This window comes from Arctopsyche grandis, chromosome 8, assembly GCF_051622035.1.
Source record: "Arctopsyche grandis isolate Sample6627 chromosome 8, ASM5162203v2, whole genome shotgun sequence".
In the NCBI taxonomy this organism is placed as follows: Eukaryota; Metazoa; Arthropoda; class Insecta; order Trichoptera; family Hydropsychidae; genus Arctopsyche; species Arctopsyche grandis.
Window position 1 is genome coordinate 22,896,751 of NC_135362.1, and position 14,932 is coordinate 22,911,682.

The 14,932-nt window shown below is 34.1% G+C and overlaps 2 protein-coding genes across 3 annotated transcripts in view; one reads left to right on the forward strand and one right to left on the reverse strand.

Moving 5' to 3' along the window:
• LOC143915452 (uncharacterized) overlaps positions 1–14,932 on the forward strand; it is a 668,062-nt gene that overhangs the window by 80,891 nt on the left and 572,239 nt on the right. The window lies entirely within an intron of this gene.
• On the reverse strand, positions 13,112–14,258 carry Polr3G (RNA polymerase III subunit G). 2 transcript variants are annotated; one of them, XM_077435502.1, is made up of 5 exons: positions 14,134–14,258; positions 13,886–14,057; positions 13,684–13,812; positions 13,455–13,603; positions 13,112–13,384 (listed from the first exon to the last, which is right to left on the reverse strand). In XM_077435502.1, exons 2-5 carry the CDS (start codon positions 14,033–14,035, stop codon positions 13,147–13,149), a joined length of 666 nt encoding a protein of 221 aa, XP_077291628.1. In that variant the 5' UTR covers positions 14,036–14,057; positions 14,134–14,258; the 3' UTR covers positions 13,112–13,146. The 2 variants fall into 2 exon arrangements, with proteins under 2 accessions (XP_077291628.1, XP_077291629.1); XM_077435503.1 differs by having other exon boundaries at positions 13,886–14,035; positions 14,134–14,250.

A 14,932-nucleotide genomic window follows, 5' to 3' on the forward strand; every position in this document is an offset into this window, starting at 1 on the left:
TAAATTCAACGGAATTTCAAGCATTTGCATTGCATCGAACACAAAACCGAAACAAAAAAGGGCAATCGATCTTATCAATGGTTTGATTGAACACACAGAGAAATTTTCAACACTCTACTCCGAATTTGTTATGTCAACACACACTTCTGACCCCCATCAAAAGTCGAGGGCTACCGGGCTAGCCCTTCTAAACACTATCAGTCATCCCCTCGTCACAAATTTAATTCGTAATAATTCAACGATAAGCATCTACGGAGACGCTTTCGACGCCGCCCAGATAACCATCTATATTGACTATTTGATTCGTATTCAAATTGTCCGTATTCATATTTAAATAAAACGAGGTGTCGTCGGGGCAAAGCTCGCAACGGTCCATGGACCACCTAGAAAGTCGTCCGTTAATAATAAATAAATAAATAAATAATAATAAAAAAAAACACACTATAAAGATAAATATATTATTATAGTATAATGGGACCGGCAATGAAAGCGAAATTAATTCAGTGGCGGAATTCACGAGAGTGGCATTAATGGAAAAAGCACACTTTTACGGCGTTAATTTGATACTAAGTGGTGTGCCTGTCACGCAGACCAAGAAGTGCGTGACAGATAATTGATACAAAGAGAACGTTCATACTACGTGCATTGTACATACAGCGCGGTCGAAAACTCTCGACTACAATATATTGTATGTATGTATGTATGTAGTGTGCAGCGGCGAGCTGTTAAAATTTTAGCCGAAGCAATGTACACAAAGAGGCGAACAATCGTGTCATAATCAAAACCGGATAGTACCCTCAAGTCTGGCGAATAAAACCGCACAAGTAACAGTTTCGATTACAGCGAATTACGTTCGGGGTCTACATTAGCCGGTGTTGTGCGTTGTAAACGTTGCGTTAGGAAAGCAAAGGTGGAGTGCAAGTGGTCGGTAGGTAATGTCGGCCTGGCGGGCTGTTGATCCGATGAATCGGTTGTCCGTTGACCTCGCTAGGAAATACGATACCGGTGATTTCATTCAACTAATATCAAAACTGCTCTCGCCAAACAACCTACATCAACACGCACACTACAGACTCCCCCTCCTCGCCATTATTCGCCAACCCTTTCTATAACACACTTCTCCGATACGATACAGCTCAATCGGACTTAAAGAGGTTAACGGTGGCATCTGCGTGCGAGGCGGTTGAATCATAGGCTAGTTTATTGAAGAATTCAACATAATATGACATTATTAGTACTTGTGTACACACATATTATATGTACGTAAATACATACGCTCGAACGGGTTGCGGATTTAACCACGCGTCGATGTCTCTCACAATACAAAAGTACTACTTATTTTGTATAACATTTAATAGGAATTTGTTATTTGTCTTTATATTTCACGATTTTCAATCGTAATAAACTCAATACATAATATCATATTTAAATACGACCAATCGTTTAATCGAGTAACGTGACATTACACAACTCGACCAGTTTACACAAATTTACTCAACTATGAACATGATTTATGTTGTACTAACGTTTAATATCTAAGTATGTAAAGCTGTTAATATCCAAATAAGCATGTCTATATTATACAATACATATATTAAAATAATTGGACTCGTTTATTGTATCAAATAATGTTAAATATAAAAAAAATTTAAACTGAATACTTAATTACCATTATTCTATTCATAATAAGAAATTACAACAAAATTTATAAGATTTTCCTAATATACATAATAATAAGGAATAAGACTGAAAGCAAAAACAACTAACGATTTAATGGATTCTTTGAGAATTTTGGTAATGTATTATTACTTTATCTATGTTTTTACATCATTCTTGAATCTATAACATTCTACTCTAGTTTCTTATCAAAATAACTGACTTGTACAATTAATTTGCAAAAAAGTTGTTTGAATTCAAAACTATAATATTTAGAGATTCATGTCACGATAACGTATTTAGAATTAAACGATAGAATAAAGACTCGATCAAGAACAATAATTGATATATAAAATACGTGTTGCTTCCCCCATATAATTGTACAGACGGACAGTCAAATTTTTAATAGAAAACGCACAGTTAATAACTAATTTTATATATATTAATCTAATCAATAAAAATTCTGCAAAACACCACAACATACTAATACATAATAATAGCACTTTCAACCAAATCAAACCTGAATAAAACGCTGTGTAATAAATCAGATTTTCCCAGTGCGAATCGATAGCTCACGCATTAACGATTTACTGTTAAGTCGAAGAATTTCGTCCACTTTTTATTCGACGAATTTAATTTAAAAAAATAAAAAAAAAACAAACCACTGAATGAATCGCACGCCATTAAATCACAACCGCACAAGCAGATAGTATATGATATAATGAGCAAATTCTCCCGACCATTCATTGTCATATGTACATATGTACATCATAGACATAACACTCGCATACGCTCAAACATAATATATTATAATAGAGAAGTGTTCGATTTTAAAATTGATCGATCAGTCGAGTTTAATCAATCGCGATCGTTAATCGTACATATATGCTAAGCAACACCTTCGACATGTCGACGTTGCATAAATTATTAATGAACTCAAACACGTCACCCGATTATCCGCAGAGAGTTGTCGACGCGGAAAAATTAAAACCCCGCCGATGAAAAATTGCGAATTTCGCGACGAAACAAACTGGAAGCGTCTCCGGTGTAATTATGCAAATGTTACTGTCGATATGAGATTTTATTGTAATTTACTGACTTTAATATATATGCTAAAATGTACACACTCGCAAATAAACGCACGCCAAGAATCGATTACTTACACATTTTTTCCCTCGTATTAATTCAATTGTCTCAATATTATAAAACAACAAACAAAAAATAAAGTAAAAATCAACTCACACGTTCAGTTCGAACCTGACGATACCAATTTTACGAGTTTAGACCGACTTCTTCGAAAGAACTGTTTACACGACAAATATCGAAACCCGGTCTCTTCTTGGGCACACAAATTCAAGGTATTCCGCTTTTGACATTTCGAACTACTTAAAACAAATAAACGCACCGATCTAAAGCACCACATTATTGAGTACTGAAGTCGACAAATTGAAAGCTTTCTAACGAAATAAATAAACTCACTTACATACATGTGTATCTATGCATTTTTCAAACTACATTTTACACACTTAAATACTGTCAAATTAATGTGCGGCACTTTTTAAACTGGCAAGCTCTTAAGTGAATCTAAAAATCAGTATAAAAAATAATCTATTAATCGTTATCTTTAAAAATGATTGCAAATGTGTTTAAACACTAATAAAATCGATGCACCGACCGTTTCTATCAAAAGCTTTGCCACCAATGTGTGAACACGTTTTATCATAATAAAAACATTAACATAGTGATTTAAAATTTGCGCAAATTTGCGTACGATTATGCATTTAATTACACGGTATTTATTAAAATTGTTAACCGGTCGATCGGTACCGTGAGAAAGCAATCGCCGAGAGCAACCTCGCCTAATGTGAAATAAGCTTTTATACATACGAGTATAAATATGTATATATATGTACATATGTATAGTTAGAGAGAGAGAAAGAGAAAGAGAGTAAAAAAGAAAGATAAAAAAGCACAGACGATTTGAGAAAAGTTGCGGAGATGCACCGGTGGGTTTCGCACTCGGACGTGTGTTGGTGGAGTCGGTCGTGTGAGTCGCGGAGGAAGAACGCGTCCAAGTGGAGTCGCGGTCTGCTGTCAACTGAGTGTGGTGCTACGTGGCCCTCACTGACCCCGCACTGCACTTCACTTCACTTCACTTCACTTCACTTCACTTCACCTACCTCCACTGCACATCCCCTCCACAGTCCACTGCACATCCCTCATCTCCCACTGCACTCTCGCCGCACCAAAGTGCACCATCCCCACCCCCCCACACCCATCCCACTACAATCCCTCCATCGCTGCATTGTTTATCAAACTCAATTATACATATATGTATATGTTAAAGTTGATTCGGGAAATTACTCATTTCGTGAAAATGTCAGAAAAAATTGACATTTCGATAAACACATTATTTAGCTTTAGATCATATAACATTGCATTACTCAAATAAAAATGATGTTTTTCTTTCATAGTACAACGTCGTCACGTTATAATATTGTTTCATACTTTTTTGATAACGCAAGTTAAAATTAACATCACTGTGGTTAATAAGACGGAGAATGAAATTTTATTTGGTTTAGTCATGTAACGATAGACACTTTTGTCAAATTCATAAAAATAATTCAACGGATTTGCACCGTTTTTTTTTTACATTTTCATGAAATGAGCAATTTCACGAATTGGTTGCCAATGAAATTAGGACTGCCACATCTGAGACAGGTCTCTTAGGTTATATTTTATTCATATAAATTATTATTAATTAAAAAAATCATACTTTGAAATTATATATCTAAACTAAAAATATTCGATGAAAACATTAGACGGAAATATTGTTATCCATTTCACTGTTCGACACGAAAAATGGTTCAGAGACGAGATATGACTATTCTTATAGATCTATGCCCAGTAAACACGAATCGGATATATATATGTTTTTTAAATCGCACGATTTTTCTATATCTTGGTGTTGTTCGGTCGATGTCTAAAAATCTGTCAATTTTATGTTCAAAATGAATATTGAAATCTATAGTCAGGTATTTTATCTTTCATTTGTACTAATTTTCAGATTTCAAATCTTTCTAAGTAGTCTTTTAGTTCAAATCAAAAGTCAAAAGTACGTATTTTCACTTGGGATTTTTTCCCACTGTTAATACTATTTTATATTGAGTATTTTCTATTAATAACATCTTTATTAAGATAGATTTCTGGCCACACTATTTTTTGTTTTTGTTTAAAATTGGAAGTGTGAATTTTAAATCGGTAAAATTTCGAGCAAAAAACTCATATTAGTATTTGCTCGTACTTACACGAATCTGAATTGAAATAATATTTTTAAGAAGGCAGATATCATCATAAGATTTATCAGCATCTATTTTTACATTTAATTATTTTGCAACATCTAAAAAATCTTTGTATTCAGTAGCAAATTGTTATACATGAGATGAGATATGGCCAAACATTTCATACAAGAGATATGCGCGATAGACCTCTTTAGCACTTTATTCGCTTCGCACACAAGTTGTTAATTTCTAATAGAAAGTTGTATTTGTTTATATAATTTTGTAAGGGATTTACTACACACTCGGAGAAATAAAATTCAAACCCAGAGCCCGGATACGACTAGCTGAAATCCGGAGACTACGGGTCAAAACCGTAAGGATGGCAACCCTAGGTGTAACATGTGCATTTATATTACCGATTTAGAGTCCGAAAGCTTTTGAATATATTATAATAATAAAGAATAATAAAGCTTAAATGTAGCACCATCAATTTTAGTGTTTCGCTCTATTTAAATAAAATAAAATAAATGATCCTATTACCTTTTAATTTTGAAAAATGTTGTACCTATATGTTTACATGCTTACATACCATTAACAAACGTTTTCCAGTACTTTTGCAAATCGGGCATGAACTTATGCAATCATCCAATATATGTACATATGTTCATATACCTATTTAAGTAAAAAAATTGGTTTGAATTCGTACTTTTTAGCAATTTTTGACAATTGCTCGAGTGACTAAAACTTTTTCAGAAAGTTCTGTATAGTTATATACTTTATCCCCGGGCTATGAGCTCTTATAAAACACATTTACGGTCGAAATTACATAGGTCACCATAAGATACATATGAAGTTGAAAACTGTCGAATTGAATAGCAGACAAACATACTTGCCCGGCATTTCCCGGGAGTTTTTACATAGAAGTCCGTCGATCCCAGGCTCTGAGCCCTTCCGAAATACGTCTAATACCTACGTTAGTTAGATTATCATAAAATAGTATACCAAATTTAACAGATAAACATATGTAGGTACATATAGACAAATGTATAAAAAATCATTTTTATATAAAAGATAGATGAAGGTTGGCAAAAATATGATTGGAAAGGCTTTCATAGAATAGCGAATGGTGAAAGGTCAATTGCAAGGGTAATAACGATGATGACATTTATTTTTGAAAAAAACTTACACGTAAAAATCGTCTTCTTTTTCTTCCAAAATTTTCCGGTATAATTATGTACTTCGACTCTCTGTTTCCAAATATTCATTTTTATTACACACTGGCTTGCAAAGCTTAGTAATAGAGTTTTTACGTATTACTTTATTTCAAAATATTTTTTCGAATTAACGTTAATTTTCAACAACAAAACAAATGACAATTTTTCAATTGAAATTTTCACGACTGCTACTTTTGATGCTCAAATTTCTTGCTGCACTTTATTTAAAGTAGCACTTTACTTATATCAAAAATCGAAGCACACCACTGTTTATTTATATTTTTGAAAACACACACACACACACTTTTAACCAATTCGGACATCTTTAATTTACCGAAAACGAGCGACCGACACAACGACTAAGTAACAAGTTACATACATAAGTAACCAAGCAACAATGCTAGTGTATTTATTTGTAATATTAAAAAAAAAAACAATAATATAATATTTCAAATATCTAGAGCATTACAATTTCATTTGCTTTGACCTTCATTTCAAAACTGCCATCAATTCTAAAAAAGAGATACTTGAGTAAGTATTTTTGTAAATTTCGTCAAATGACGCTCCACCCCCCCCCCCCCACGTCTCGAATACTTTGCTCTGATTGGGTGTGTGTCCACGCGTCTGTCACACACATAGTCACATACCCACATCGGTCACGTCTCTTTTTATATACAATATGTATGTATTATGATGATATTTGATACTTATGTAGTGGCAACCTGTAGTAACACCTATGGTAGAGGTTAATATAAAATGAATAAATAAATATATAGAAACTTTTTTGTTGTCAATGTTATGAGAAAATATAGTGTTTCTGTTTTAAAAAATAAATAAATAGAGCAACCTTTTGGAGCAGATACTCAAAAGGCGACTAGACTTTTTAGTCGGTTATTCAATACAGTTGGTCAGTAACTTATTAAACGGTCAATTTATCAGTTAGGTCAGTTAATATTCTCATTGGATTCATTAAATTGTCCATCTTATAAAATTATAAAATGACTCGAACCCTCTCAACATAACTGCGTACGTCAAATTACGATCCAACTGTTAAAATAAATTGGCCATTTAATTAATGAGTCGATATGTACATATGGAGGCCGTTTATTTTATTTATTTATTCACTATAATAACTGATAAAAAGTACTTAATGCTGACCGATTAAATACAGGCTTCCTGAAAATTATTTCTCCTGAATGATGCTTTTTAAAACCCACAAGTGATGAATAAAAAAAGAATAAATTTACTTTATTCGATAAATTTTAAGGCTGTCCACTAAAGGGTTAAAATTAAAGTGCATCATGATGCATCCAGTATATGTATAGACTTGTGTCGAATTACAACCAGTGTGTACCACCTACCCGAAATGCTGTAAAGTTCGATGGGAAACGATTACGTTTACAATAATTTCTGATGGGGTTTTGTTCCGCGGTTTCAGATGTTTGGTGGTCCGTTACTTGTAAAAGTAACAAGACATAACTTTATGTTACGTCTGCTGCTTTGCAGAATGGAATGCCACATATATCCATACACCCATACGCAGATGTGCACACCTGAGTACCTCCGTACCTAATTGAAATTGTGCGATTTTAACCTTTCGAGTGAGCACTGTTGTGTAACCTTTACTCTCTCTCGCTCTCATCTTTATAAATTTTTATTTTCTTATTTAATGGTGTCTCCATTAAAGTGATAAAGTGCAGAGCACACATTTTAAGGTTTCGAGTGCAATCCGAGCGGGTTGATTGTTTGCTCGGACAGATATGGCCATCACGATCGGTCAATAAACGTGTGCATGTGAGTGAGCTTTGCCAAAAAAAAAAAAAACACACACATGTATAAATCACCCGATGGACAATATTAATTTCGGTATAACGAACTCGTCGTTTATAATAATAACATGCCTATGCAGCGTTGTTATGTTGTGTGTAGAGGCGAAGCTTCCGCTCCTGAAAAAAATTCCTCTTGCAACTGTATAAACACTTTTGAAAACAATCAGGCCTTCTTTTCATGTCAGTAGAAGTTTTACGGCCTTTATTGCATGTAATGATTTGTATGAAGTGAGCTGAAAATTATCAGGTTATTAGTAATTTACATATAAATATATAGGTATTTCTTCAATATGAACAAATGTTGTATACATTACATACATTTATCTACAATTTTACTATTTATTTATTTATTTTACAAGTATGCACACTTATTTTTACATTTAAATACAAAATCATCATCATAATCATCTATAGTCGCTCATCATCCACTGCTGGATGAAGGCCTCTCCAACACACTTACTCGTCTCTGTTTTGCGCAACCAAACACAACATACGTATATATGGTCAAATATTGTACAAAGTATTGTTAGTATTGTAATAAAGAAAATACAACTATCAATTAACATCCACAGAGACATTTGTGGTTAAGTTTGCAGCATATTATACAATTCAGCGAAATTCAAGATGCCGAAAGCTCGAAATTTGCGAGAAAAAAGGTAAGGTTGCCAATTTGTTGGAACTGATTCAATGAAAATCAGATAAATTGGCAAAACTCTGATATAAAACGATCGACCTGAAGTCACACATCCAAGGTCTGGCCAGCAGCAACCAGTGGGATTTGAACCCGTGACCACTTTGTTCGAAAGCATTATATGCTAACCACTAGTCTATGCTACTGGTTATGATTATATTTATGTATCCACATTAACAACGAAAATAAAAAAATGAATAAACTGTGAAACTTGTAATCATTAAAAAACCAAAATTCTGCGCGCGCACATTAATACGGGAGGAAAAGCCTGTTCCTCTTGTTCCTGTTGTATCCTGCTCGCGCAAATTAAGTGAGTATGTACCGTTTACCATGCACCATTTTTTTTTGATCTTTCGACTTAAGATCTTTCGATTTTCGATCATTGCCTTCCGATATTTGTGTTTTCTTTAATTTAACATTCTGTCTCGTCACGGAGACCGAAAAAACCTACCTACCTACATATTAGCCAGCAGTGTGGCTTAATGTTAGCGTGTATGTTTAGCACCAAGTGATCAGTCGGTTCGATCCGCTATACTGCTGGTTAGATTTGGGGGTATTTGTGACTCCAAATCGATCGTTTCTTATCAGAATTTGCCAATTTTATCTGATCATTGTTGAAACGGTTTATCAAAATTGGCAAAAATCATCTTTTCTGTTGTCACAAATCTTCTATATTTATTGTGTGTATAAATATAAATCCATAGTCTCAATGGATTAATCATGTAATTAATTAATTAATTAATTGTTATTTCGTGTTCTTCAGCTTCTGTAAATACAGTGATTTATGTAATAATAAAATGCTGCATTGTTTGTAATTTAATTGTCCAGGAAGGCGCATTGGGGTCTTCCTGTCAAGCCTTCTTGGTATATATCTATGTAAAAATAAAACAAAAAAATATATACCACGTAAAACACCAATAGAAAAATTAATTAATAAATTAATTAAATAAATTTTCAATAGATGGCGCTAAATGCTCAGAGACTAATTTATCTAGAGGAAACATTGGTAATAAACAGTATATATAGAAGTTTTTTGTTGACCTGTTATTACGTTCGTACGTTTTGTTGGAAGTGTTATTATATACCTCGAATCGAAACGACTATTATAGTACGGGGAGCGTTATCTCACACAGACACATAACAGCGCTATTATATAGGTACATATATAATGTATAAGAAAGCCGACTTTGCCTTGCACTCGTCCGGAGCAAGCATGAACGTGCCGCAAACGAGTGGTGCTGTATAGTATGAACAGAATTAATCTTGTCCGTGCAGTGCCTAGATATACATATTGTTACGTATACTAAAAAGAGCCGCCGAGTAGTTGCAATCGGATTAGCCCAAGTAGCATCCCAGAGACTTGACATGACCGTAATAATTGGTTTCAAGGATTATATCTAGACTCTAAGTGCATGTAGGCCAAAAAATGGCCGCTATTTGGTCCCTTCTCAGAAGTGACCTATACCGTGGTACCGTGGGACCAAATGTCGTGGGAAGACATATCCGAGTACGTGACCATAACAAAAGGTAAACAAATCAGACGTCGAAGATGTCCTGAGAGACCTACCCCTTATAAGGCGGTACTTAGGCGATATCAAGACATTCTGGACTGAGCACTGCCAGTGCGTGTATCTCCTTAAGTGGGCTGGACAGCAGCGCCTTGTCCATACAAACCTACTATACTTCTCTCTTCCTCAATTATGGCACTAGAGAAATTATTTTTTAATATGCTATGCATATCCACCATTGAGGTGCATCTATCGTTTTATTTCTTTTGATTAATTATTTTTTATAGGAGCTAGGAGCCGCCAAACATCTATAAAATCTCCTCTTTTTTACACCCACGAAACGAGTCCAGCGTGCTAATTTAACTGTCGATTTAAAAAAAAATACGCCAATAGATGCACAGAAAGTATCTTTCTCATACCGATGATGATTTTTTTTTAAAAATTGATCCAGTTTTGGAGGAGAAAATAGTAGAATACGAAACCTCGATTTTGTCAATTTAAAATACGTTTTATTTGGTCGAAGCGCAACTGTCGCATTCACTCAATATATATATTGATATATATTGTCGCATTCACTCAATATATACATACACTCAATATATATATCGAAGAAAGGAACGGTAACAAAATTAAGGTTTCGGGTGTACAGCCCTCTTAATCATCAATAAATGCTGTGACACGACTTTGGCCTTTTACTTGGATCCTCCACCCACCCCTACGTAACAATATAAACGAATGTATCATTAAATAGTTATCGAAAGATGAATAAGTGTCTTTATTTTGGAAGACAAATTATTTAAAAAATCATTCATATGTGATTTGATGAAATAAGTAATTGGATATTTTTTATTGCGCATACAAGACAATGATCGATGGGGTTTTTACCGTGAAATTACACTCGCTTCGGGTTAAAAGCTGGAAACAACTAGACCGGGAGATGTTTCGCGTTAAGCCCTTCAACAAAACCACAGCCTTCCGGTCGAGACCTAAGAGACCTTTTATTACTCATTGTATGTACATATGTACAATACTTTAAAACCCGCATTGCTCATTATTTTAATTCCTCGGAGCCGAGACGAAACTTTCTACGAACATCATCCCGGTGGTATTTATTTATTTATTTCGTATGCGAGTCTCGGAAAAGTCTCGTATTGTATACAGAGCACTTAGTGCACCAGCGCTAAGATAGACACGTGGTGGTCCACCGGGGGCTTTGAGCGACTTACCGACACAGACAAACCTCAAATCATTCATGGTTTACTTTGAAGTAGGTAAAGTCAATATTTTACTTACCAAACACGACTTACAAGTTGACCGAATAACACTTGTTCATACACGGCCACAATCTATATCTATCCATATATTTAACTTCTCTATGCATAGCTCGTTGTGTTTTGTGACGCAAGAAACACTACATACCAGAGGATTTGTCGTCTTACATTTTTTTTACGTGTAATTTCAATTATAAGCTCGCGAAGTGACTTGACTTTGTGATTAGCTAGTACATACATACGTGCGAAATTTAGCATTTCAAATCGCTATTATTACTCGTAGATCGGTGGGCCTGGCTTCACCAATTCTCGTTAAATGAATTCTCCGTTTCTATACTTGAATATAATTTGTCATCAATTTTGAATGAGATTAAAAATTTTATGTTTATTACAGCTACATGCATGTTTATGTATGTACCTACATATGTACAATATTTAATTAATTGAACAGTGACAGTCAGTGGCGGCTCGTCTATATTTTATTTTATTTTTACATATATACCAGGAAGGCCTTACAGGTAAACCCCAATGCGCCTCCCTGGCCTATAACAAACATCGATATACAATTTTTAGAATAATTTTAACATATACATCTATAGATAAAGTTTGGCAAATCTTTAATAAATTTTCATTTTCGGAGCATTTTTATATATGTATGTAAATCGTCAAATTTTGAGATGTTAAAAAACTTGTAATCTGTGGACATTTATGGAAAAATTTGCAGCATTTTTCGAGATGCTCAAAACTCGAAAATTTCGAGAAAATGGGTAAAGGTTCCCAATTTATTGGAACCGTTTCAATGAAAATCCGATAAATTGGCGAACTATAATAGGAAGCGATTGACCTGGAGTCACAAACCAAGGTCAAGGCCAACAGCAACCATTGGGACTCAAAACCGTGACCACTATGTTCGAAAGCATATATGCTAATCACTAGTCCACGCTGCTGGACAATGTATAGAAATTTATTTATCAGATTCTTTCGGAACTTGATCATATCGCAGATCTTATTTTCTGGATCATTCTACCGATTTTTACATACCTCTCATACAGTTCACGTGGTTTTTTACCTCCATACTTCTACTTCTACAGCCTGAAAATTTGCAATAGCCATCTTGACCAAGTTAATGAATCAATTTTTAGGCTTTTCTTAATCTCATTTCAGTTGCCTGTATCTGATATTCTTTGAATGGCTCCTTAGTGTAGTAGATAAATTAATTAAGTGTTAAATAAAGCAATCTGAAAGGTATATGTTCAGCTAATGTAAGACAAATGAATGCCCTTTGTAGAAGAATTGCAGCAACAGAAGCTTTAAAATGTAAAAATAGCTCAACATAAATCAACATCTGATGCTAATTTTTATCCAGTCACAATTGAGTTCGATACTTTACGATATTTCGTTAAAAATAAAAAATCTTTAAGTATTTATATGTTTGGGGGCGTTCGATCTATCTTATCTCATTTTAAGTTTGATGTTTTATGTATCAATGTACTTGCCATGATTCCAAAATTATTAAAGACGTAATATGTCATATACATAATTATATTGAATAGTCATATGATGACTATTCAATCTAAATTGTAAATGATATTTTCAATATACATATATTATTTATTATTTGGTCAAAGCAACGAGTAATGTAGGCTAAATAAAATACGTAATAATGTATTAAAAATTTATTCACAATAAAATAATTTCAATAAACAGGTCCATCATCTAAATTATCATCTTCTTCATCGAAAGCTTCACCATTATCAAAGTAATTATCGACATAGTCAGTTCCATCGTCCATTTCCTCGTCAGGATCTTCGACCTCTTCTTTCTCGGACTCTTTGTCTTCATCGTCTGATGAATTTTTATCCGCAGCTCCCGTTGTTTCATTCGTTTCATTTACAGTATTATCTTTTTTTTCTAATTCTTCCAATTTTTTCAAACTGAAATCATTGATAAATTTTAAAATGAAATACTCAATATGGATTGAATTTTGCATAACAAACGACATACCGTGAATCAACATCTACTTGCTTAGATAACTTTCGTTTTACTCCCCTAGCAGCGCTCGCACGTGCCTCTTGTGGTGGTCTAAGTTCTCTTGGCATATGATGCCAACTAAAATAAGCTGATTTACTACTTTTTCCTTCTATTGATAAAACCTGAAAAAACCATCGGAACATACTCGTAACAATCAATATTAAATTACAAGCTAGTTGCAATATAATACCATTTTTATTACCTTATACTTATCTGAATATCGTTCTACATTACTCTTGACTACATCACGCCTAACATAAGCAGGAGAATCGTTCAAAAAGTCTATATATTGCTTCTTCAAAATAAGCATATAATCCATAGAGGCATCCATCTATTAATCGGGGAAATCAGTTAGGAATCATTTCTAAATTTAATTATTATTTTCATATATTCTTTACACTTACACATAATGGTAATGGTGGATTTTCAAGTTTGGGATATAAAGGAGGCGGTGCTCGTGTAGGGCCTGGTCCTTCACCACGTCCTATTCCCATACTTTGTAGCTGTTCTATAGTAAGAGAAGATCCTTTTCCGCCCCATCCCCTTCCGCCCATCTTATAATTTGATATAAATTAACTGTAAACATATGCATAAAATTTCATATGTAAAATTACCACACAAAATAAAGTTAAAAACAAAAATAAACACCAACCTTGAGTAAAGGAATCAATGTATGTAAATATTTGAAAAATTACACCATAAGTACTGATATATTTCAATTTACAAACACGAGCCACATGCTTCCAATGACAGCTGTCAAACTTAAAGTGTTGTCACATGTTAAAAATGCCAGTGCTAATAACATCAAAAACCATTTCAGTAAATTATAAAAATATATTAAGAATAAAAATATGGTTCGGTGATCATTGGTCACAAAAGTCACTAAAATCTCTATAACGGAACATCTTGCAGCCGAAAATTCCATCATACTAACGATATCTATCATACTAACGAAAACTCGAGTGCCAAATATTCCGCATTCGCGGCTTTCATAGCAAAAATTGTCTCTGTGACCACCGCAATGTGACTAATAATCCAATTACCTAAGAATATGTAATAGAATATTGGATAAACACCAGTGCCGGCCTTACACCCGATGGCACCCTCGAGCAATTTTTTCTAAACACCCTTAGAAAGAACTTTTACCTTTGGCGCTCTAATCTAAAATTTTGAATGGCTTTTGACGCTCTAATTTTAAATTTTAAAGCGCCTTTGGCAAATCGTTCGGCGCCCTAACTTATTTGGCGCCCTCGGGCGCCATCCGACCTAGCCCCCCCCCTCTAAAACCGGCACTGGTAAACACCAAGAATAACGTCCCCTGGCATTTGACGTAAGATCCAATATGGTACCTACATTGTGTAATTCTCTGCAATTACCGTCAGAAATTGGTGGAGGTGCGAAATGAATTCTAAAAACAAATGTTTGCAAGTACGTTGTAAATAATCCGCGAA